The sequence below is a fragment of the Mustela nigripes genome, chromosome 11 (assembly GCF_022355385.1).
Source record: "Mustela nigripes isolate SB6536 chromosome 11, MUSNIG.SB6536, whole genome shotgun sequence".
Classification (NCBI taxonomy): domain Eukaryota; kingdom Metazoa; phylum Chordata; class Mammalia; order Carnivora; family Mustelidae; genus Mustela; species Mustela nigripes.
The window spans coordinates 3,736,575-3,755,235 of NC_081567.1; the positions used below are offsets into that span (position 1 = coordinate 3,736,575).

Consider the following 18,661-nt stretch of genomic DNA (forward strand, 5'->3'; position numbering starts at 1 on the left):
ACACACAGCTCTGAAAAATATTTCATAGAGATATGCTAAGTGAAAAGGGCGGCTCACAGAACATTGTTTACAAAACGATCTTAATTTTAGAAGTGGTGTGTGTACAGAAAAAGTTCTAGAAAAAATGCACCAAAACACTAGCAACACATTACCACCCTGACAGCTGTCGCCTGGGCCCTTCCCTCCTTCATGCCAGTTCTGGGCCGAGCGTGGGGTGGTGAGGCTCGCCTGGCCCACAGCTCCTTCTGTACACATTTCTTGGAACGCCCTGAGTTTCTGTGTTGAACACCAGTGGGTTTGTGCCTAGCCCAGAATTCACTGCCCTTCTGCTGACAGTACCTGTTTCCTTCTGAGGGCTACCCTCCCCTGCCCTCCAGAAGGGAGAGCCCCGTGAGGGGCAGTGAACAATCAGCCTGTTCCTTCCCAGCTCCCCAGCCACCCCTTGCTTCTGCAGAGAGCATGAACCCCAGGGAGCCAATGAGAATGAATCAAAGTTCATTTGCCAGAGGTACCCAAGAAAGCGGTGGCCTCTTTTTAGAGTCTGCAGAATCAGGTAGGCCTGTAGGCCTGCAAGGAAGTGCTGGTGACCCCCATGGGGGCAGTGGGCCTGCTGTGAATGAGGCCAACAGACAGGAAAATGGAGCAGCTGGAGAGAGAGATGGGGAAGGGGTATATAGGGAAAGAAACTCCTGATGACTTGAAACGTCCAGATCCAAGCTTTGCGCAGTGGCAGTATCGTAGCCAATGAGGTTTATCCAAGGCGCGATTATTGCTAATTGAAACACCCAGATCCAGCCATAGCTGAAACTTACTAATTATCACTGTACTTAGGTTCCAAGAGCCAATCAATTTACCCCACCATTTTCTAAGTTCAAAGGAGAGTTCCTGTCCCCTACAACACCAAGAATGGTGCCAGTAAAAAACCCAGCACTGACAGAACAAGGAGAAACGTCATCACTAAGAAACCCGTAGATCCGGCTGCATGGCAACATGAAGGCGCTTGGAACACTACTGACCTGTAACCAACTGAAATGGTCAATTTCATTATGTGGATTTTGCCTCCACTTAAAAAAAATAAAAACCAGACACAAATAAGCCATTTCCTGAGGATTTTCAAAATTGTTAAATTCTTACAAAAGAATTTAAAAATGTAAAAAAAAAAAAAAAAAAAAGAGCCCCAGAAACCAAGCACACCTTGTGGCTCACCTCCCACCTCCTGGCTCCTCTTCTCCAGCTCCAGCTCGGCAATCTCGCTCAGCAGGGTGATCCCGTGCAAGAAACTCTGCTCCAGGACCAGGCTCTGTGCTGCCTCCAGCTTCTCCAGGGCCTGGGTGCCAGGGCCCGGGGAGGGCAGAGGCCTGGCCTGGGGCAGTTCCGCAGCTGCCGCCAGAGCGTTCATACCAGCCAGTGGGTCCTCCAGGCCGGGCAGAAACTGGTCGGAGCCTTCTTCCTCCAGGAAGCAGGAGCCGCTGGGCACAGGTGCGGCCTCCCTGGCCTCCAGACTCAGGCACTCCCCGTCCCCGGCGGGCATGTCACAGTCTGCCAACTCCAGGCTGGGCCGGGGCTCGCTCGGGGCTGCCTGTGCTAGGCCCTCCTCAGGCACCGCCTCCGCCATGGACACAGCCATGGGCATATCGACGGGCACCTCCACGGGCTCCTCCTTGGCCTCGACCAGTGTCTCTGGTGTCAGTCGCACCCCCAGGTCCGGGGTGGCTGTGCACGGTTCTGTCCGGCCTGGGGAATCGACCCGCGCTTCGGCCCCCTCCGCGAAGTCCGGGCCCCCGGGGGGCTCCATGCCCCCCTGCCCGCTGGCGCTCAGCGCCTGGGCCTCCAACAGACCACTTCCACAGCCAGCCACGGGGCTTGGGGCTGCCAGGGCTTCCTCGGGAGCCAATGTCAGGGGAGACTCCAAGGAGGGCACCTCTGCAGGGCCGTCGTCCACGTCCTCCACCTCGGCCTTCACCTCCCGTTCTACCAGCGGCTCTTCGTCGGGGCCCTCGCGCAGAGGCTCTGGGATCTTGGAGGGGGACAAGCGGATAGGCTTGTCTTCAGGCGACAGCGCCAGGCGCTCGGGCCCATCGGCCGGGAGCGGCACATCAGGGGCCCGGCCGTCGGCATCGGAGGCCGCTGTGGGCTGCAGCAGGAACGGGTAGGGCCTCCCGTAGTGCGGCGGCAGGGTTTGAAACGGGTACCTGGGTGGGATATCTGCCGAGGACATGGAGAAGTCAGCAGTGGCGCTCTGTCACATCTGACATCCCTCATGTCCTCATGCACATCCACCCACCAGCCAAGACAGAGACCCTGTGGCCACCCTCCTGTCCCGGCCAGCCTACGGAGCTGTGACCTCTTCCCGGCAGCATCTGGGGACATCGGCATGTCCAGACCAGAGAGAGAAAAGTCAGCCACCATCCTGTCCCCAAGGCTTCAGGTCTCAGAAGCAGAAATCATCATCGGCTTGCTTTCTCTCCCCAGCCCTAACCCCACAGGATCCAGCACGAGGCTAGCCCAGAAGCAAACACTCAGCAGACCGCCCACGGTCCTCACCCACCCAGGACATCTCCGGTCCACCATTCCCGCCCCATCCCGTTAGAGCAGAGCTGGGGCACCCAGGTTGTTGCAGTGTTGCCCTCCCCCCGACCTTCCTACTCTACCCTTCCCCCATCGAAGCGTCCTCTCCAAGAGCAGGACGGTCTGCGGGCGGATCTCCACAGTGCTCCCTGGGCTGACCAGGGGGAGATGGGCGCACACAGCACCTCCCGGGGCCCAGGCACGTACTCTGTGCCAGACATCAGCAATCTCCCTAGAGAGGGGCAGCCACGTGCCCCAAGGTCACACAGCGTTCTGGTGGCAGAATCTCAACTTGAACTCACATCCTCCCGGCCATGCTCTCACACTCGTAAGGGCCACCAGGGAGGAGGCATGCCATTCAGGCCACCGCTGCACGTCCCACTGACCCAGGCCGGGTTGGGGAAGAGCACTGTGCTGACAGCGGGGGGGCACCCCCAGAATGGGGATCCCCATGCTACTGTTCTCACTGTGCCCACTCAGCAGCTCCCGTGGGCCAGCCACAGTGTGCCTTACAGTTCTAAGCTTTGCTTGATCCTCAGAATGAGTCCTTCAGAAACAGTTGGGGTTTTTGTTTTGTTTTTTTAAACCATAGCTTCTGTGCCCGCTGTGGAACCCGCCGTGGAACCCGCCGTGGGACCCACCATGGGGCCTGAACTCATGACCCCGAGATCAAGGGTCAGACACCTTACAGATGGAACCACCCAGGCACCCCAAGGTAGGTTCGAACGTAACTGTGCTCCCGAAGTGGGGCCCGAGAAAGGCCGAGCCCCCCATGCTCATGCGTTCATTCCAGAGCCTGGAAGCAGACCCGGCACAGGGCAGGCACCCAGCAGACAGAGGAAGGAAGGAAGGGCCGGACCCATGGAGGGTACATGGACCGGCGGCGGGGGACAGCTCTGCCAGAACCCGAGCCCCCTCCAGTCTGAGCAGCACGCGGCCCCTGGGGGTCTGAGCCTCACTCCTACCCGAGAACAAGGCCTGGAAGGGGCTGGGCGCTTCCTTCTCCAACTCCAAGTCCTTCTTCTCCACGACATTCTCAGGCGCCTCCTCCTTGCGGGTGATGCCAGGAGTGGGCGGCGGGGAGGCGGGCGGCGGGCTGCTGGGGTGGGAGCTGGGCGTGGCGGGGTAGGCATAGGTGGGTGCCTTGGACACATCCTCCAGTTTCTGGATGACCTTGGCCTTCAGGGCAGCCACAGGGGAAGCGCGGGGAGATGGTGGCGGGCTCATGGCCTTGCCGTAGGTGCCCGTGGGGCCAGCAGCCAGGCCGGGGGGCTTCCGAGGCAGCAGCCCAGGGCCTGGGGCAGCCAGGCCGGCCTTGCCTGCAGCCTCCAGGCTCCGCTTGCTCACCTTCTCCTCCATCTCCACCCGATGTTCCTGGGCCTTCAGCCGTTCCTGCTGGGGAGGCGGCCGGCACGCAGGGTGAGCACAGCAGGAGGCATCACCCAGCACCTCCCCAATCCCCGGGGGCCCCTCAAGCGGGGTCCAGGGTGCAGGCTGCCCACCCTCCCGGCCTGCTATGGACATTCCATCCTGACTCGCGTGTAACAAGCACAGCGTTCCTTGTGGAACCCCAGATAGGGCTGGTGCGGGGGGGGGGGGGGCGCCTCCAGCCTGGCCCTGCTGGGAATCTGCTGTCAGGACAAGGAGGGCAGGGCAGAGGCATGAGGCTCCTGATGTTAAAGGAGACACCCCACTCCCCACACTTTGATGGCATTAGAATAGCTACCCTCACGGGGAACTCACTACCTACTGAGTACGCTACTGCCTTATCACCTTTGGGTCTCAAAATGCCTGTGGTGGCGGGAGGTGGGGGGGGTCTCTTCCTGCATTTGATGCTCTTTGAGGCAATGGAAGGACAGCCAGTGCTCATGGGGGAGGTGAGGGGGGCAGGGAGCCAGGCAGTCACAGAAAACATACTGGGAAGAAATGCTCCCAGCACCAGCCACTCTCCTGATTATTAAATCTCACTGATAATCCTGATGACGCAGAGTTACTAGTACTCTCCAGAGTAGGAAACCTAAGCCCGGAGACGTTAAGTCATTCACTCAAGGGCACAGAGCCAGATACGCCAGAGCTGAGGTCAAACCCCAGGCCCTGGCCCTGTCCACTGCCCTGCCTGCTGCTTGGGCCACCTCAGTGGACTTCCCTGGAGTGGCCACTGCCTGAAGGAAAAGGGACAGGCCAAGCCGCAGATAGATGTCCTGGAAGGAGGCAGGAGGAGGCAGGAAGGCTGTGGACTTCTGGGAGCCCACCCACGTGGGGAACCCCTCGTCTCCCAGCTCTTGCGATCAATCAACACAATGGTCAGAGGCCAGCCCTGGCCTGAGAAGGGAGCCTGGACCATGGAGCTGGCAGCCCGGCCGGGGGAGCTCAAGGAGGTGGTCAGCCTGGGCTCAGAAAACAGCATCCAATGCAAACTTCCCCAGTCCAGCAGGCTGCCTGGCCTGCCTCAGTTTCCCTGCTGCACCCTGTACCCTGCCAGTCTCCATCCACCTCTGGGCCTTGCTCACGTTGTTCCCTGTGCCTGAAGGGCTTGTCCATGGTCAACTCCTTCGGGTCTGTGGGCTGACGCTTCCTCCTCCTCCAGGTGGCCCTCCCTGACCACCAGCCCCTGCCCTCTTTTCTCCCTCACAGCTCTTAACTGCTGAGCTCCTGCCTGTGGAGCCATCTGCCTCTCGATCCCTGGGGGGCTGCAGCGGGCTCCCGGCCCCGTCACCACCCCTCCCCCCCACTCACCACGAGCTGGGCGCTCCTCTGCAGTTCCAGGGCCTGGGCCGCCTGCTGCTGCAGGTACAGGAGCTCCTGCTGCCGCAGGAAGCGCTGCTGGGAGAAGAGCTGCAGCTGCTGGGCGTGGTGCAGGGGGCCGCGGCCCGGCGGGTACAGGGCAGCCCAGAGCGGGGGCGCAGCGGCCCGCTCCATCAGCTCCGCTAGGGGCAGGACGCACAGTGAGGCTGCATCCGCCCCCCAGCGCCCCCGGCCGCCCCCTCTGGAGGCGGGGCAGGGCTGGCCCGGAGCCTCCCTCTGCACCCACCTCCCTGGCCCAGGGCCCAGACCCAAGAGCTCCATCCACACCCCAGGTGGGATGTCCCGGGACTCTTAGGGCGGGAGCATGCCAACAGGGGGTCTCCAATCGCTTCCTCCCCACCACACCCAGTGGTCTGCCAAGCTGACTCCTGAGGGATGGGAGGCACCAGGGCCAGGGGGGAGGGGTGTGCAGGCCCCAGAAAGGAAAACCTGCTTTGGTTCTGGGTAGGAGAACATTAAAACCAAGACGCCTATGGATTTTTGACACGGGGAAGCCATGGACATCAGAACATCCTCGAAGCCCCGGTCTGCCTCCTACCCATGAGCCCTCCACCCAAAGGCCACCACTTACCAAAGTGAGGCAGGTGGTCGCTGGGAATGACCACCAGCTGGCCCGACTGGGGGTCCCTCACGAACTGGTAAGCTGATGGCAGGGAGCCCCCCAGGCCAGGCGGGAAGGCGGGCGCCATGCCCTGGTGCAGAGGAGGTGGGCCCAAGCCTAGGAGGACCCAGAACCGAGTCAAGGCCAAGAGCCGGGGGAAGGGGGGGACAGGCCCAAGCCCTTGCTGTCTGCTCCCCAGACTCCCACCTCCTCGGGCCTCCAGGCAGGAAGCTGAGGGGTGACAGGCTGCAAGCATGTCCACAGCCACCCACCCCTGGGCACCTGCTTCTAATGGGCTCAGCAGAGAGACCCCCAGGCGGGTGTCTTAGTGACCACCTTCCTCGGACTCATGAAGGAGCTCAAGAGCAGGGAGAGGATGCGAGGCCCAGGCCCTGGCCACAGAAGACAGGAGGCCGCTCTGGGCGTGGGTCCCACGAGCAACTCCCCTCCACCCACAGTCATGCCCCGGCACCAGCCCTGGGCTCCAGGCAAGAACATGTGGGGCCCACTCTATCCTCAAGCACCAGATAAGGGGAACTCGCGCACCCCACACCCACCGTAGGGGTGCCCGGCGAGCCACATGGACGTGCTACCCGAGCGGGGCAGCCAGGGATGAGTGCCCAGGTGGGCTGCGGGGTCGGCGGACCAGCGCCCGGAGCCTGCCAGCGATGGGCCACCGGTCACCATGAGGTTAGGGTTCAGGCCATTAGCAGCACAGCTGGTGGGGTGCAAGCGGGCCAGGTCAGCCAGCTCCTTACTTTCTCTGAAAGGGAAACAGGCATTGGCAACAGCCCCGTGGGCCTGGGGAGGGGATGGGGGAGAGGATGGTTATCCCCCCCGAATACCCAGCGGACACCCAGCATGAAGAGGAACCAGCTCTGGCTCAGAAAAGAATGGCCCCCCAGGACCTCCCCCAGGAGGGGCGACACACACTCGCTGGAGAGGGACTGTGGGGCCATCTGGCCTAGGATCCAGGTCGTGGGTCAGGATAGCTCCAGCTCCCAAGACAAGAGGCCACACCCACTAGGGTCATGCGTCCCGGCCCCTGGGTAGCCCCCAAGCCCTCACCTGAGGAGCTTCTCCTGGTCTCGGTCCAGCCGCGCCCCCAACAGCCGCTCCTCTCGGTGCCTGGTCCTCTCATCCCCACAGTCACCATCGGCTCGGCTGTGCCCTGAGGGGAGTAGACAGGTGGTGACCCCCAGTCCAGGGCCCCAGCGAGCCCCCCTCCCGGCCAGATGTCCTTGGTGCCAGGCCCTTCCACACCCCACGGAGGGCCGGTCTATAACTCGCACTCCCACGGGGAGCCCCCCAGCATGCTGTTAAGACGGATCCCGCGAGAAGGCCAAGTACATTCACTGTCGCAGCTCTGCTACTTTGGGGCTGGGAGGGCAGAATCTGGGGGCGGGATGGGTAGGACTGGAGGGAGGACCTCAAGCCAAAAAAGCAGCACAGCCAGACCCAGGTCCCCGGGAATCCGCCACCACCCTCAAGCCTCACGGAAGTCTCATCGGGGTGCTGGCTGCTGCAGACATGCAGCTCATCTTTCTAAAACCGAGACAGGAGAATAAAACGAGACAAGATGATCCACATGGGGGTGAGCAGAAAATGCGGGAGCTGCCACTGGGGAGCTGCCCGGCCCCGAGACCCCTCAGAGCAGAGAAGGCATGTCCCCAAGTCCAGCCTGGCACTCAGCCAGTTAATCGAAGGGGGGGTGGGGCGGGGCAGGACCCCATGGAGGGCCCCCACCGTCTCCTCTGTCCCTCCTCGGCCCGCCACCTTCCTCCCACTCTGGCCCAGCCCCTCCTCCTAGGCGTTTTCTACACCACGAGCTGGAACTCGGGACACATGTGGCAGTCCAGGGCACACTAGGGCATGGGAGGCAGCAAGAGACCACACAGAAAGCCCCGGAGACTTTCGTCAAAACGGAAACCCACTGGGGCTGGGATTCATGCTCGGGGAGGAGGCCGCTCCCAGTCCCCCCAGCACGCAGGTGTCACTGCTCCAGCAGCAGCCCCCACCCTCGTGGGAAAGAACCTCACTAGGAATGCTGCCATCTCCTTAGTCCCCCCCCCCGTACCCCCAAAACCAGGAGCTCGCAAAGAACAGAGCCCCCAGGAGAGGTTCAGGGGTGCCAGGGCATCTCCCCGTCCTCTGGGGAAGGCCGGAGCCTGCCAGCCCCAAGACCAAGGGCAAGAGCCCTGAGAGAGCATGCCAGAGACCCAAGCCCATGTGCCCATGGACCAAGTGCACAGAGGGACAGCCAGCAGCCTAGCACTGGGGAAAGAACGGGACCCAGAGGCAGCTAGAGACACTGGGACAGTGAGAGCACCGCAAATGCCGGGGTGGGCGGGGCCAACAGGGGAGGGCGGGGCCAACAGGGGAGCGCAGGGACCATTTGGCGGATCAGCGCCAACAACAAGGGCATCTGGCAGCCTGGCAGGAGTGCGGGCGGACAAGGGAGACTGTGGCTTCACAGCCTGCCCCTGGGGGACACCGAGGTACATCCCTGGCCACCTGCTCAACCATTCAGCAAGGCCACGGTCAGCAAAGGCACTGAGCAGACGCTGTGTATGCCAGCTCAAGGTCACTGCAACCCCTCCGGGCCCCAGGCAGGGAGGGGAGAGGCCCTCCGTGGGAACACAGTGCCACAGCCAGGTTGGGCTGAGACCCAGCCAGGGTGCCCCTTGCCTCCGGCGTCAATCAATGTGGCTCCCGTATCCAAAGGGAGCCTGAGCCCACTAGCCCACTTCATTAAGGACTGGAAGGGGCCCTGTTCAGGGATCCCCCGAGGTAGGGAGGGCCAGAAGGGCAGCCCGGGCTGCAGGCAGGGCCAACATGTGGATGGTCCACCCAGAGGCCTGTGACTGGGCTGGGAATTCAGCATGTGCGCCCAGCTTCCTTCTCCCAGAGGAGATGGCCTCCCACTCCCTGGGCCACCCTGGACTCAGGCACAGGCTTTGCACTAATTCCTGAAGTCCCCAAAAGGGACAAGTGCCCGCAGGGTATCCTGACTCCAAGTCCCTTGTCCTCTGGCCCGATGCCTCTCCATTGCTGTGACTGTCACCAATCACTCAGGGTGTCAGCGGCTTCCCATCTCTGGCCCTACCTCCCACGGCAAACCTGTCTGCAGCCCCACCCACCTTGGGGGACCCACCAACCCCAAGTCAGAGCCCCAGAGCAGCTCTCTCCAAATTCGGATGGTCTCTGAAGAAATACGACATGCCCACACTACCCAGGCTTGGCTGTACTACAGATCTACCCTCCTCCTCCCATGTCAACCTGTCACCTCTACCGCCCTTACTCACACCTGTCCCTCCCGCAGAACGCCAGCCCCACAGAACCATGCCCCTATGACCTTGGCTTCCTGCACTCCAGTCACCTCAGGGCCATACATGCTGTTCCCTCTACCCAGAGTGCCCTTCCCCAAGACTGCTTAGGCTCTCCTGTCAGAGCTCGGCTTAAAAGCCACCTCCTCCAGGAAGCCCTCCCAGACCATTTCTCCTCCACGAAGCTCCCTATTTGTCTCTCTCCCATCAGTGACCACAATTATGCTACTACCCTGCTTGCTGATGATTTGCCATTTGCTTCCTCCATAACCCTATGTACTGCTCTGGTTCAAGGAGTCCCGCTCCTGGCTGTGTACCTCTTCCCAACACAACACCTGGCACTGAGGGAGCTACTCAATAAATATGCAGGAAAGGAAGGAAAGAAAGAAGGTAGGGAGGGAGGAAGGGAGGAAAAGAAGAAGGAACCCTACAGATATCTACAGAAAAAACGAGCTATGTAGCAGGAATAGCAAGTACAAAGGCCCTGGGGCAGAAGCGTGCCAGAGAACATCAAGGAGACCATGGTGGCTAGAGAGACTTATAAGCAAGAGAGGTGCCTGGAGTTGGGATAACAGAAGAGGTGGGTACAGCCTACAGGGTCCTGGAGGCTGTGGAAGGGAACGTGGTTTAGATTTTGTTCAAGGTGGGAGGGAAGCCAGAGGAAGAGTGAACCAGAGGGCCCAATCACTCCTCCACGCTGAGTCCCAGGCTGGTGGGAGACCAGCTCCTCCTCCATGAGCCAGGCATGTGGGGCAGGGCCCAGAAACACAAACCTCACCCCAGCCCTTCTCTGCCCAGAAGGACCCTAGATCTTCTCTGTGCATCCACTCACTCAGGGGTCATCAACCCAGGACATGGGACCCAGAACTCAACCCACTCTAGATTAGGAAACTGAGGCACAGGAAGGCCAAGCAACCTGCCCAGGTCATACCCCGGACTGACAAGGAGGCTTCTCTGGCTGGGATTGGCATCGGAGTGTCTTCCCGGCCGCTGAGGAGCTGCACGGCAAGGTGCTGGGGACACGGCAGCACAGCTGTTATCACGCATTTGCAGCCCCGCCCCAGGGCCCAGGACCGGGAGGCCACAGCCTCTCCAATCCCAGTAGAGGCCAGGACTGAGGCCTGGTTCCCACGGCAACCCCATCCCGGTGTCCCTCTGGCAGATGTGGTGCGGCTGCTGCTGGCTCAGGCTGACCGAGCCCTCTCTAGGATCCGGGGCCATCACTGCTGCTGACACCCACACGACCCCAGCTCTGCCTGGGGTGATGCGGGAGCACCCCCACAGCCCCTCCTGCCAGAGTCCCCATCCCCATGCCTCCACCACAGCGGTGACACCAACAGGCAAGAAGAACACATAGGAGCCGTAAACCTGGGCCAAGGTTTGTTCAAGCTCAGCCTGCCCCTTCCAGCCCAGAGACCCTGGGCCACTCCCTTCACCTCCTCAGGGCCCCTCTCCCTGAAGGGGAAGCCAAGAGAGCAACAGATCCTCCTGCCAGGGGTTGCTGGGGGCCTGGGCTGGTTCCACCTAACGACCAGGTTCTCCCGGGGCCACCCACTGAATGACAGTGGCTGTGCAGGGTATCCGGGGACATAGCACCTGTCACTAGGGCTCATGGCCATAGGTCATGCCTGTCCTTACCCCATCTCCGGGCCTGTATGGGCCGCCAGGGGCATTTCTCCAAAAGATCTAGAACTCACAGGCGCTGACACAAGCTCTCAGACCCCAAAACGCTGAACGTGTGCCAAGAAAGGGCAGGCCTGGTTATGACACACCTACTGTGTGCCCAGCAGCTGCATGGTCAGTGCGGACACCAGGGCCCAGAAGGCTCGGGCCTCCTGTGTTAAGGTCACACACCTGATGAGGCAAAGATCGGCTTTGAACCCACTGACCAGCAGAAGGCCCTCTCCAAAAATTCAAGAGACAGGGAAGGTAAGAAGAGACCAGGAGACACAGGCTGACTACCCCCCACTTGGCCGAGGTGCCCCCAATTCCTGCCTTTCCCCAAGTGTGCCAGTATTGGGAAAAACCACTACTTCTGATGGGAACTGTGTTAAGGGAAAGAACCCAGCTGCCTACTTTTCAATGGCTGCCAGTGACAGACCATCGCCTGAACGACTCATCCCAAGCCCATCAGGGAGGTCCTCCTTCCTCCCTCCGTCCCTACATTCTGTCACACACGTACACTGTTACACATACACGCACTGTCACATGCTGTCACATGCTGTCACACCGTCACATCACACACGTTGTCACTTTCACACTATCACACTGTCACACTCACACATTCATTCACACACAGTTGCAGTGTCAGGGTCACACTCATTCAGTCACACGCGTGGTCACATATAACGTCACACACATTTGTCTCACATTCCTACTACAGTCTCGTGCTGCCAGTCACTGCCAGTCACATGCCCTGCCACAGTTACACTGCCTTTCTCACACACACCCTGTCTCACACACAGTTCTCTCCCACACTCATACCCACACTCGGACCGCTACAGTCACACGCACTGTTGTACGCAGTCACACGCACTGTCACAGCATCACAAATTCTCAGTCCCACAGTGTCATACCATCACACATTCTCTCACACACACACATACCCTGCCACACTGTCACACGCACATGCACTCGCACACTGTCTCACGCATGTTCACGGGCGCACTCTCATAGGTCTTCTCTCAAAAACATACATTTTCTCTCACACATACTCAAATACTCTCTCTCTCTCTCTCACAGGTCCCCACAGACACATGTCCCTTGGACCTGGGCAGATCCTCAGGACTGTGAGCCCCCAACAGGGGTGAAATACCATGTCACATGACCATTCCTTCAGAGAAAGGACCCAAAAAGATCTCGGGCCTCCCAAAAAGTTCCCCGGATGCAAACCTCTGTCCTAGCAGAAGGGCTCATCCCCCACCAAGCCAGCCACCACTGACCCAGAGCTGTCATCCGCTCCTTCAATCCCAGAATGAGGCAGTGCCTCGGGCCAGCCGCCTGGGTCAGGGAACAGGCTTCCTTCACTCAGGCTCCAGAAAGAACCATGGACGCAGTCATTCCACAAACATCCATGGAGTGTCTCTCACTCTAGGCTGGATGAAGATCCCCGGCAGCTACTGTGTGCATGCAAACGGCTGGGGCGAGGGCCAGCAACCCTGTGCCTTCCTGGGCGCACCTGGGAGAGCAGGGCTAAGACAGCAGGGACAGGACGGTGGCTAGGCGCCATGGACCGAGGCCAAAGTCCAGAAGTTAGCACAGGTGGGCCAGACCAAGATAGGGAGTGGGTCCCAGAAGACATTCACCCAAGATGCCTACATAGCCTCCAGGAGTAAAGTCTGGGAGGTATAGGAAAGGGGGCCACATGGATGCCAGAGACAGGGGCCCAGGACAAGGGTTAAGGTCTAAGCTAGGTACCAGCTGCGTAAGGGAAGCTGGCCGGACACTGGAAACAGAGGCACGGGGAAGAAATCCAGGCCAGCTATTGAGAAGTCACAAGAGCAAGGACAGTGGGAAACGGTCTCAAACGCCACACCACAACACACTAGACACCATCCAGGTACGGGGTACAGCCTAGCGCCCACCCAACCTGTAGAAAGCATCCTCGGCTCCACAATGGGCAGATCAAGTCCACAGTTCCAACAAAAATGCCACAAACATCAACCCTCCAAAACCCCATTCCAACAGTGCATATACAAGGGACAAAAAAACACATCGGACCAAATCCCAGAAAAAGACTCGGCTTCACCAATACCTAAAAGAAACGCACCACTCTTGCCCACCGAAATTAGCAACAGCCTTTTTTTAGGCACTGAGGTACCAAACATCAAGACCCATGAGAACACAGAGACCCAGTTTCTATCCATCACCCTCGGTCACTCATTCACTCATTTATCAAACACCTACTATGCACCAGATCCCACACTAGGTCTGGGGAACAATGAACTAGGTAAGGCAGTTACTCCCTCAAGGATTGAGGACTGAAGACTTAAAACCAGCCTGCTCCTAGGAACCTATTCTTAGAAAATGACTCAAAATACCAAGAAGGTGAAACACACAGAAATATTCAATACAGCATCACAAGCACAAAAACATCAGAGAAGCGGGGGGGAAGCCCACGAGAGGAATGGTTAGCTGAACTATGGTGTGTGCTCTAGACAGGACAGTGAAGGCCGTGAAACATTTTTATAATGATTTCCCAACAGGGAGAGGAAAAAAGCCACAAGGTAAGCATGAAGAATGCAGGGACAGGCACTGGGTGTAGTCTAGGAACCCTGCAGGTGCAACAACAGGGAATCATTGGGAAGTGTTCAGGGTGTTGGGAAAATGGGAGTCATCTCTGTCCTTCATCCTTTCCGTTTTACACGTTTTTCTACGTGCATAATGGAAAAAGCAGTCAGCTTCAAAAGAGCAGCTGCAGCCCACAAGTGAACCAAGGACAAACGGTAGCAGGAGAGTGGGGAGCAGAGGTCAAAACGAGCCTGAGACAGCTAGATGGGAAGCAAAGGTGGCCAGGATTTGGAAGGCGAGGGTGAAGCCTGGAGATGGTGAGAGGTGGGACCCGAGACCCACCTTTGACGTTGCTCAGCGACAGGGAGCGCTCCTGGTCTGCCAGCCCAGGCCCCAGCCGGCCACTGCCGCCACTGTCCTTCTGCCGGGCTACGGCCACCGCAATGCCCACGGGCGGGTGTCGCACCTCTGCCTCTCCCTGGGCCCCAGAGCCCTCACGCCCGAAAGCCTTGGCGCTCTCGGGCCTCTCCGGGTCCCGCTTCAACTGCCGGCCTCCACCGGCCGCAGGGCCGCCAGGGTGTGGCAGGCGGGCCTGGGTGCGCGGGGCGCCCGCGGTGGTGGGGGCAGGCTCGGGTTTCATGGTGCCCAGGCCTCCGAAAGGGCTCTTCTTGCCGCAGCCGCCAGGGCGCACGGCCACGGCCTCGCGGGTGAAGCTGCCGCTGTACTTGATGAGGCTCTGCATGGCGGAGGCCTCCCCCGGCCCGTGGGCCGCGGCGTGCACGTCGGCGCCGGGCCTGGCGCAGGCGGCCGCGGCGCGGGGCAGCGCGCCCCCGGGGTCCAGGTAGGCCTTCTTGGAGGCGGCCGCCTCCTCCTCGGCGCGGCTGGCGTGATGGTGCTGCGCGGCCAGCACGGCCATCTGCGTGGTGGCGAAGTTGCCCAGCTCGAAAGGCTTCCACTTGGGCTCAGGGCCGGCGGGCGGCGGCGGTGGCCGCGCGGGCTCCAGGCCGAACAGCTTGGCGGCCTGCTGGGGGGCGGCGGCGGGGCCGCGGGGGGCGCGCTCGCAGGCCCGCGGCTCGGCCTCGGGCTTGAGCAGCTCCTTGGCAGGGAGGTAGGCCCGGGCGTCCGGGGAGGCGCGCGCGGCCCGCGCCGGCGGGGCCTCGGCGGGTGGCGGCCGCTTGAGAGAGCGGATGACCGAGTTCTTCTCGCGGAGCGCCTCGGGCCGCTCGGGGGGCGGCCGCGGGGACCCGGGCGGCGCCTGCAGGACGCCGGGCCTGCCCGCCTCGCGCTCCCGGGCCCGGGCGTCCCGCGCCTGCGACGCGATCTGGATGGGCCCCGGGCGCTCGTCGAAGGCCTCCACGGAAGGCACGAAGGTGGGCGCCACCACGCGGTGCTCGCGGCCCGGCTCGCGCGCCGCCGCCGCCGCCGCTGGGAAGATGGTGTAGACGCCGGCGGACGCGGGCTGCGGCGCGGCGAAGGCCCCCGCCGGGGCGGTCGGGGGCGCGGGCGGGCCCTTGGGCGGCGGCGGGAGCGGCGAGGGGCAAGGGCACGGCCCGGGCAGCAGGGCCTCTGCGCGCCGGAGCCGCGCGCTCTCGTCCTGGCGCGCCGCCTCCTTGGCCACCAGCGCGGGGAGCCCTGCGTCGCCCGCGCCGTTGCAGAGGCTCAGCGCGGGGGGCGGCGGCGGCGGTGGCGGGTTCTTGCCCTTGCACTCGGCGGCGGCGCCCGGCCCGCGCGGCGGCCCCAGTTCGGCCAGGAAGGGCGATAGGCGCTCGGCGAGGCGCGGGGGCCCGCGGTCCTGGCGCCCCTCCGCCCGCGCCTCCTGGGTCAGGTCCACCACGCCGCGCGGCCCCGCAGCCTCCTCGCGGGCCCTCGGGTCCTTCTTGCCGAACAGCGGGGGCGGCTCCCCGCCGCGGCCAGCCCGCTCCTTGGCTGGGCCTTCTCGCGAAGAGCCTTTGGCCGGGGCGCTGGAGGAGTGGCCGCCCGGGGTCCTGGAGGAGGGCGCGTGGGAGTGCAGGGCGCCCGGAGCCCCCGGGGCGGGCAGGTAGAAGCCGTCTGTGGGGGAGAGAGGGTGTGGGCGTGAGGGTGTATCCTCCCTCCAGCCAGGCAGAAGCGGGGTCCCTGAGGGGCGCTCCGTAACCCCCAGGTTACGAAGGAGGTTGGTGCTCAGAGCAGCCTTTGGGAGGGGAGACTCTGGAAATGAAGGGTACTGAGTTCCCAATCTCGCCTTAGCTGCTGACGGACCTTCCCGAAACTCAGTCTCACCTGTGAAAGGGGCGGAGGCCAGGATTGTTTTAAGGGCCTAAGGGGACTGGGCGAGCACAGCATAACCAGAAGGCACCAGAAGGCTGCGGGGGGGGGGGGGGGGGGGGGCTTAGGGACAGGGTCTCAGAGAACAATATTGGGTAGTGGTGGGGGCCCAAAGCCCCTCAGAAGTTACCCCCCAAGCCCAGTCTCACTTCTCCTGCCCCCCCTCATCATACCTTTCTGGGTATCGAAGATGCTGGGCTGGCCCAGCTGGCTGAGGAGGGGGCTCCCGCTGCTGGGGGGCTCCAGGTGGTTCAGGTGGAGGTAGGATGGGTACAGCCCGCTGGGCAGATGGGAGAAGCCTGGAAAAGAGAAGAGAAAAGCTGAACTGTGCCACCACACGTACCCCCCACGAGAAACTTCCATCCATCCCTCTCTTTTTCTTGAAAATAAAATATTTTAGCCTGGTTTATTCACGGAGTCCTGAGATGGACGGCCAGCTCCCCAGGGCAGGCTTGCCCGCCCCACCCCACCCCCAGACTGTGGCACTTCAGCCCTCCCTCCAGGCCCAGGCAGCCCCAAGGGGCTCAGGCTCTCAAAACCCCCGAGAAGAGGAATCAAATGGATGCAACCAGGCAGGGGACTGTGGTGATGACGCTGATAGTAGCCCTAACCACAGGCCCAACACTGCCAACAGCTCTGCCTTTGTTATTCTCACAGAAACTGCAACGAAACTCTGTGAAGCAGGTAGGATCCTCACTTTATAGATGAGAAAACAGAGGCTCAGAGAGGACCCCTGGCTAAAGTCGCCCAGTATAGAGGAGCCTGAAGTTCAATGGAAATCACTGGGACTGTTCACCTCAGCCTAGCACAGACCCGTGGAGCGGTTTACTGGTTTAATCAGTCCGTTCTCTGCTGTGTGACCCCGAGCAGGTCACTCACCTGATCTAAATTATCAGCCGACACTGCATCTGCAGCTGTCGGTCAATGCCTCCTGGGGAGAATCCTCCCAGTCTTCCCCCCACCAGGGCTGCCCAAAATCGGGGCTCCGTGGGACAGAGAAGTCGGGAGGGTAGCCACAGAGAAAGCAGACTCCTCCGAGGGCCCACGGAGAACGAAGGCCCAAGAGCAGCTCAGCAGGGCCCAGAAAGTCAGGCAGACTGGTGGGCTGGCGGGCACTGGGCACTAGGGGAAGGTCCTGAGGCTCTGCCTGGGCTGGGGGTCCTCTTGGACCACAGGCCTATCAGAGATCCTTGAGACGCCGGTCCCACATGCTCCCAGCTGCCCCCAGAAGACCAGAGATCCAAAGCCTGACCCTGGCCGCAGAGAACCCACGCTCCTCCCACAGTGCCCTTAATAATGGCGTTCATGGATAATGGCACGTTAACAACAATCACAGAATAATCAAGACCACCTAATGCTCATGATCTCTTTCTGCCCCTGAAACACCACATGGGATCCCCCCCTGCCTTCTCATCTGGGAAAGAGACCTAGCAGTCCCTCTCTCACAGCTGGTCGGGGGTGGGGGATACGGTTAAGTTCGGCTGTGCAGTGCGTGCACAGGTCTGTAACCATTTGTACATGACTAGTGTTTGCGACACGGGAGAAAAAGGAGTCAAGAAGGTTAGTGGTACAAACTGGCAGCACGGAGACACCAGGCAGCCTCTCTGCTCTCCAGGCCTCCCCCCACCCCCGGCCCTGCCCTGGCTGGCTGAAGTGGGAGGCTCAAATGAGACCCCAGTCCCAAAGGACTGCCCACCATCCCAGGCCTGGAGAAGCAGGACCACCCCCACCCCACAGGGGGTACAGATGATGACAGGGACTTGGTGAGACTCTGGCAGAGGACATGGGCAGACAGTGAACCGTGAAAAGCCCAGGAAAGCCCTCAGCCTGCAGCAGATGCTCCTAGGACCCAGCATCCAAAGTCCATCAGAGGCGGGGAAAGAGCTCAGGGTCCCCCCAGGCCCATCTCTTCACTGACAGAGGGGAAGTGTGGCCCCAGGGGGATCCAGGATTTGCAGGGCTCCCAGATGCCCACAGCTTGGAGTGCCACTGAGGAACTGCCACAGGAGAGCCCTCTGGCCCTGGTCCCACTGCTCCAACAGTGATTATTGAGGGACCCCAGGGGTCAGTGATGAGCAGAACAAACTAGGTCCTGCCCTCAGAGCTCACTCTGGTAAGAAAATATCTGTCTTCACAAGTGAGAGGTGCACCAGGGGAGGGGAGTCCGCTGAGTCCTACAGGATGAACAGCGGGTGAGTTAGGGGCTGCAGCAGAGGGAACTGGCTTGTGCAAAGGCCCTGCGGCAGGGAGCAGAGGAAGCACTGAGCGTTTGAAAACCAGCAGGGAGGCTGAATGACCAGGGCTTGCCCCCCACCCCCAGCCACCGCAGGAGAGATGACCGGAGGTGGAAGGGACAGCAGCCCACAGCCCTCAGCCCCGCCCACCTGGCACACTCCTTACCTTCATGGGCGTGAGCGGCCCACAGCTGTACCATAGGCAGGTTGCTGGGGGTAGGGGAGCGGAAGGAGAGGTCAGAGGGCAGGGGCACGGGGCTCCCATGGGATGAGGCTGAGGGCCCCATCCCGCTGGCCACAAAGCTGCCCAAGAAGGCCTCGCCTGCAGAGAGAAGGGGGGGCTGTCAGGCACCCACCAGGCCCCCACTGCCCAGCCCAACACCCCGAGTTCCCCATGTCTCCCCCGCTTCTCAGAGCTGACACTGGCAGGAACACCAAAGAAACCTTCCTGGCCTGCCCCAGACCCTTGGGCTCAGGACAGGCCTGTCCCCTCACATACCCAGTATTTGAAAATCCTGCACACACAGCCCCAGAGGAACAGGCCAGAAGGAAGCCCACCACCACAGAAGGCCCTCACCTCCGAGACACCCAGT

General features: G+C 61.3%; 1 protein-coding gene and 1 pseudogene across 7 annotated transcripts in view; one reads left to right on the forward strand and one right to left on the reverse strand.

The window, feature by feature from the left end:
• Positions 1-18,661, reverse strand: part of TNRC18 (trinucleotide repeat containing 18) — an 82,921-nt gene that overhangs the window by 41,412 nt on the left and 22,848 nt on the right. For 4 of the 7 annotated variants that reach the window (XM_059414355.1, XM_059414351.1, XM_059414348.1 and 1 more), the window contains 9 exons: positions 18,235-18,390; positions 16,008-16,133; positions 13,873-15,579; positions 7,043-7,145; positions 6,532-6,737; positions 5,945-6,091; positions 5,305-5,495; positions 3,534-3,963; positions 1,195-2,205 (listed from right to left, as the gene is read on the reverse strand). In XM_059414355.1, coding sequence (XP_059270338.1) covers positions 1,195-2,205; positions 3,534-3,963; positions 5,305-5,495; positions 5,945-6,091; positions 6,532-6,737; positions 7,043-7,145; positions 13,873-15,579; positions 16,008-16,133; positions 18,235-18,355 — 4,042 coding nt within the window. In that variant the 5' untranslated portion in view covers positions 18,356-18,390. The remainder of the gene's footprint in view (positions 1-1,194; positions 2,206-3,533; positions 3,964-5,304; positions 5,496-5,944; positions 6,092-6,531; positions 6,738-7,042; positions 7,146-13,872; positions 15,580-16,007; positions 16,134-18,234; positions 18,391-18,661) is intronic. The other 3 variants (XM_059414349.1, XM_059414350.1, XM_059414354.1) reach the window with 3 other exon arrangements.
• LOC132027327 (U4 spliceosomal RNA) lies at positions 716-784 on the forward strand (annotated as a pseudogene).